Source organism: Atta colombica, unplaced genomic scaffold (assembly GCF_001594045.1).
Source record: "Atta colombica isolate Treedump-2 unplaced genomic scaffold, Acol1.0 scaffold235, whole genome shotgun sequence".
Classification (NCBI taxonomy): domain Eukaryota; kingdom Metazoa; phylum Arthropoda; class Insecta; order Hymenoptera; family Formicidae; genus Atta; species Atta colombica.
Genome location: NW_017259333.1, coordinates 25,682 through 31,262, shown reverse-complemented (window position 1 = coordinate 31,262; position 5,581 = coordinate 25,682). Strand labels below are relative to the sequence as shown.

General features: G+C 33.3%; 1 protein-coding gene across 1 annotated transcript in view; it reads left to right on the top strand.

Moving 5' to 3' along the window:
• Positions 1-3,122, top strand: part of LOC108688542 (vesicular inhibitory amino acid transporter) — an 18,924-nt gene extending 15,802 nt beyond the window's left edge. Inside the window, exon 4 of the mRNA XM_018194843.1 lies at positions 1,938-3,122. Coding sequence (XP_018050332.1) covers positions 1,938-3,122 — 1,185 coding nt within the window. The remainder of the gene's footprint in view (positions 1-1,937) is intronic.
• Positions 3,123-5,581: the final 2,459 nt, after the last annotated feature.

Sequence of the window (5,581 nt, the reverse complement as noted above, 5' to 3'; positions counted from 1 at the left end):
AAAATATATATATATATATAAAAATATATAGGATGTGTCAAAGTCTAGAAACGGTCGAATATCTCGAAAATAAAGCATTTTTGAAAAATGTTTCAGATAAAGATCATGTTCCCTTGATCTTGAGTGGCGTCAAAGTCAGGTCAATTTTTAAAAATAAAATCCGCTATTTTTTATTACATATTCTTCTAGCTTACTTCGAAAGCTTTTCAAAATATTAATAAAATAGTTTTTCATTAAGTATTTTTCGAGTTATGAAGCTCCAAAGTTACAATATACCATTGGCATTGACATTACTCAAGATGCGAAAAACCTTTTGAATATTGATCATGATCTTAATAACATTAAGATCAAAGCTATTAAAAATTGTTCTTCTTTCATTTTTATGTAAAAGTGAATTTTACTGGAAAAATGAAAATAAGAGGAACAACCTCCAATGCTCTTGATTTTGTTATCTAAATCATGATTCTGAACAACATTCAAGAGGTTTTTAGCTATTGGTCAGACACCTTGGGTAATGTTAATGATGGCGGTACTATAACTTTCAATCCTCATAACACAAAAAGCATTAAAAAAAAAAATTTTATTATAACATTTTGAAAAGCTCTCGAGGTAAGCTACAAGAATATGTAATGAAAAATAGGGGATTCCATTTAAAAAAATCGACGTGACTTTAACCTTGGCAACGTCATCTCAAGGAGACATGATCAGAATCTTTAGATCTAAATCTTTTTAAACCCTACAACTTTTATTGGAAATATTTTTCTCAAAAATGCTTTGCTTTCAAGATATTTGACTGTATCCAGACTTTTGACACGCCTTGTATATATATATATATATACCTTGTTGGAAAAATTTTGTTAAAATTATTCCACGTTTTGGATCATTTTTCGGCGAAGTTTCAGCATTTCAGAAAAATTTCAGTTTAATTTCAACGATTTTTAGTTGGAAAATTTTTAACAAAATTTCAACAAAATTTCGGAGAAATTTTAATTCAGTTTCACGATTTTTCAGTATATTTGCTGAAAAATTCAATGAAATTTCAACAAATTTTCAATAATTTCGCTGAAATGTTTCAAAACGTGAAACAATTTCAGTGAAATTTTTTTATCAGGGTGTGTATACATACAGGGTATTTGATAAGTAACGATAAATCTTTTGCACGGAGATAGAATGGACTAAACTGAAAAGAAAAGTCCTCTAACATTTTCGCAATAGTTAATAAAATATTAATTGTTAAAAATTGTGGAAAATCTTCAATAATTTTTTACTCAAATACTATCAATTTTACAGAAAAACTGTAAGAGATAAAAATTGTTTATTTTTTTCTCATAAAATTTTGAGAATTTTTTTAGAATTTTTTAATGTCTTTCAGAACAATAATATTGATAAAAATAAAATGTGTATTTTTTCATGTTGATAAAAATAAGGAAATGCAGTACTAAAAAGTTGATAAAAAATTCTGGAAAAATTCTTAGAGCTCTATAAAAAAAAGATAAACAATTTTCGTTTCTTGCTGTTTTTTATAATGTTTAATATTTGAGTAAAAAATTATTGAAGACTAATTTTCGACAATTTTTAGTAATTAATATCTTGTTTACTATTGAAAATTATAAAATGGCAGAGGATTTTTCTTCTCAGTCTATTTTGTTCCTGTGCGAAAGATTTATCGTTATTTATATATACATGAATTCTGAAATATTTTAAGATTTTATTATTCTACAATTTCTGAAAAGAATTTATGAAATCTGAAAAAATAATATGTTTTTTTTAAAGAAATCTTTTCATAAATTTAAAATATAACAAAATCTTAAATATATTATAAAATAACATAAGAAAATTTTTTACCACGAATTTAATTATAAAAATTATCGTAAAAGAAAATTATTATATATGATTATAATTGTATTTTTCTGTAAGTTTTCCTGCAAATTTCTCAGGGAATGTTCATCGTTTCTTTGCCGTTTGCCGTCTTACGTGGTGGTTATTGGGCGATCGCCGCAATGATCGGCATCGCACACATCTGCTGCTACACCGGCAAGATCCTAGTCGAGTGCCTCTACGAGCTAGACACAGTGACAGGTCAACGTGTACGTGTACGAGATTCGTATGTAGCCATCGCCAAGGAGTGTTTCGGGCCGACGTGGGGCGCCCGTGCCGTCAATATTGCGCAGATAATTGAGCTGTTGATGACCTGCATTCTGTACGTGGTCGTATGCGGTGATCTGATGATTGGTACTTTCCCCGAGGGCGCCATCGACACCCGCAGCTGGATGATGCTAATCGGCATATTCCTGCTGCCACTTGGCTTCCTCAAGTCCTTGCAGCATGTTTCCGTGTTGAGTTTCTGGTGCACAATGTCTCATCTCTTCATCAACGCGATCATCATCGGTTACTGTATCTTGGAGATTGGTGACTGGGGCTGGTCGAAGGTGAAGTGGACGATTGACATGGAAAATTTCCCGATCTCACTTGGTGTGATCGTCTTCAGCTATACATCGCAGATCTTTTTGCCGACCCTCGAAGGCAATCTCATCGATCGCTCTAAGTTTGACTGGATGCTAAATTGGAGCCACATTGCTGCGGCAGCGTTCAAGTCGCTCTTCGGCTGGATCTGCTTCTTAACGTTCCAGAACGATACACAGCAGGTGATCACAAATAACTTGCACTCAGCTGGCTTCAAGGGCCTGGTGAACTTGTGTCTAGTCGTCAAAGCGGTGCTGTCGTATCCGTTGCCATATTACGCGGCTTGCGAGCTCCTCGAGCGCGCCTTCTTTCGCGGTCGACCGAAAACAATCTTCCCAACCATCTGGACAGTGGATCGGGAACTCAAAGTCTGGGGTCTGGCTTGGAAGATCGGCGTTATCGTGTTCACCATTTTAATGGCAATCTTCATACCGCACTTCAGCATATTGATGGGTTTCATCGGTTCTTTTACCGGGACCATGCTTTCGTTTATCTGGCCCTGCTATTTCCATTTGAAGTTGAAGAGAAACTCAATGGAGTGGAGCGCCGTCGCTTACGATTGCTTCGTCATTTTCCTTGGTGTTCTCTTCGGCGTTATTGGCGTTTACGATTCCGGCTCCGCACTGATCAATGCCTTCGAGATTGGCCTGCCCTTCTGAGCGATCTCGCATCAACTAGGTCGTTTCGTTGTTCTTATCTATAACAAAATGATATTACGGAAACGCTTTCAGATCGCAGAAATATTTGTTTCTCGATTTTAACGTTGCTCGGTACATGTGCAATAATTGCTGATGCAAGCAAGAGATCACAGAAAATCTAAAATAAAGACGATAATTGATAGGAGAATTTTGTGTTTTGAAAAAAATTAGAAATTTTTCTGAATAACTTTCAAATCAATAATCAATAAACTGATTTTTTACAAAATGCTAATATCAAGTTAAGAAAATATATTAGGCCTGTCAGACAGTGAGCCGCGCCGCCGAGCACATCCTCCTCGATCTGCCGGCCGATTTCAGGGACAATTGTCAGCCGTCGAAAGTAGAGCCACGATGTAGGCTCTATTTTCCATAGTAAACTATAACTAACATTACGTTATGTAGCAAAGAAGAAAAACTCAAAGTTTCCAATAATACGACGTAGTGTAACAAAGAAGAAAAAAAATCGAAGTTTCCTATGGGGAGTAGAGCCTCCGACATTCCGATGACGACTGACAGTCCCTGAAATCGCCTGGCAGATCGACGAAGGGGAAACCACTTGGCGGCACAGCAGGCTCGCAAGTTACTATCTGACAGGCCTGAAACATATTACTGTAAAATTTTTAAATATATGAATGCAATTTTATAAAATTCCTTATAACGAAATGTCTCTAAATTTGAAATATATTTGTGAATCGAGAATCAAGTATATATTTCCTGTGCTTAAAAGTGATTAATTTGCGTATGAGAATTTGCGTTTGTGTAATTCGATTTTTTATTACGTATCATTTTAATATTTATTATTTAAAATTGCGTTGTTTGCAGTAATATTTCTTTAAAATAATTTTTATCCGATAATATAATTAAAATGCAAGAGCGTCATCTTCCATTGTGTAAAAACACACTTTAATAATCTTAAAACAAGTTTTCCAGAACAATAATGTCTTTCAGAACAATAATATTGATAGGAATCTGACGCAAGATTTATATTTGTATTCGTAATGGCATATTTAGTTCTTTACATTAAATTCATTTAAATCATTATGAATTAATGATTTCAATTTTCTCAATTATGATAGCGAGTGATGTTTAGAATAGAAACGTGAAAATCAAAAGACGAAAACGTAACTGTTTTCTAAAGCTACTAATTGTAATATTATAATTTTTTCCAGAAGAAAAAAATGGCTGGTTAAAGAGCATTTAAAATTCCGTTGTACATTTCACATGTTGACCAGGATTGCGAATCGCATTTCTACATATAACATAAAAGATTAATCCCTCTTGCATTCGAAAACCTTTAAGTAAAATAAGAGATTCAAGCGTGCATTGAACGTGACAATAAAATAATGTCTTCCACTATGCTGCAGAGCGCAGCCTAACTAGTAGTTGATTACTGTTACAATTTTTTGGATTTTATAATTATATCACTGCGAAGTTATATACTAGGATAGTCATATGAAACATAGTGAATGAAAAAATCGAACATTGAAATCAACTAATATGTTAACCATAGTTGGCAAAGTACTTTTTATTGTGAAACTAGATGATGGTTGCTCTGTTAATCAAATTCTTTGAGATTGAACCCATCCTTGCAAACTATGTATTGATGTGTTCTGATGGAAATTTCTTGATGGAATTACCTTTCAAATTTTTCTTCAGTACTCTGATTCTGTAACTCTTAACGATAATTCGGTAACATTATTCGATATCGTTGCACAGCTTTTTTACTATGTATAATATCTATGCAATGACAATATAACGATATCGAATGTTGTTAAAACTGTTGAAAATAACAGATTGGGGTCTCTAAAGATGTAGAAATTATATAGCAACACAATTCTAGTGAGAAATATTGGAGCACCCTCTACAGCCTAGACTTGTCGCCACGCAATTTCTATATCTTTGAAGATTTAAAGAAGAATCTGAAAGGCAGGAAATTTCTATCGGACGCAACAGTGCAGGAGATTGCTTGCGAGTAAATACAATCTCACCTAAAGAGTTTTATAAACAGGATATTCTGTCGTTTGATTTTTTAATAATAATAGAACGAGTGTCTTGCCAACCATAGCGATTATTAATATGTTAGTTGATTTTAATGAAATTTTCATCCGTATTTCATTTGACAGCTCTAATAGGATATTTCTGTATAATGCAAAAACTGCTACAGCGGTTTTAGCACATAAAAACAATTCGAAAATGTCTAATAAATATGTTACGTCCGATTTTAAATGATTTTAGAGTTACTGGATATTGAAGTAAGAAAACATGAATCGTAGTAAATGTTGTTTAATGTTTGTTTTTCTGTTATTTTGAATATTCCTAGATCTTTTTGTGATAGACTTTTCTAATAAAACTTTTAGGACATTCCCAAAATGTAAACAAATACACGTTAAGGATGACTTCCTGTGCGAATGTTTCTCATG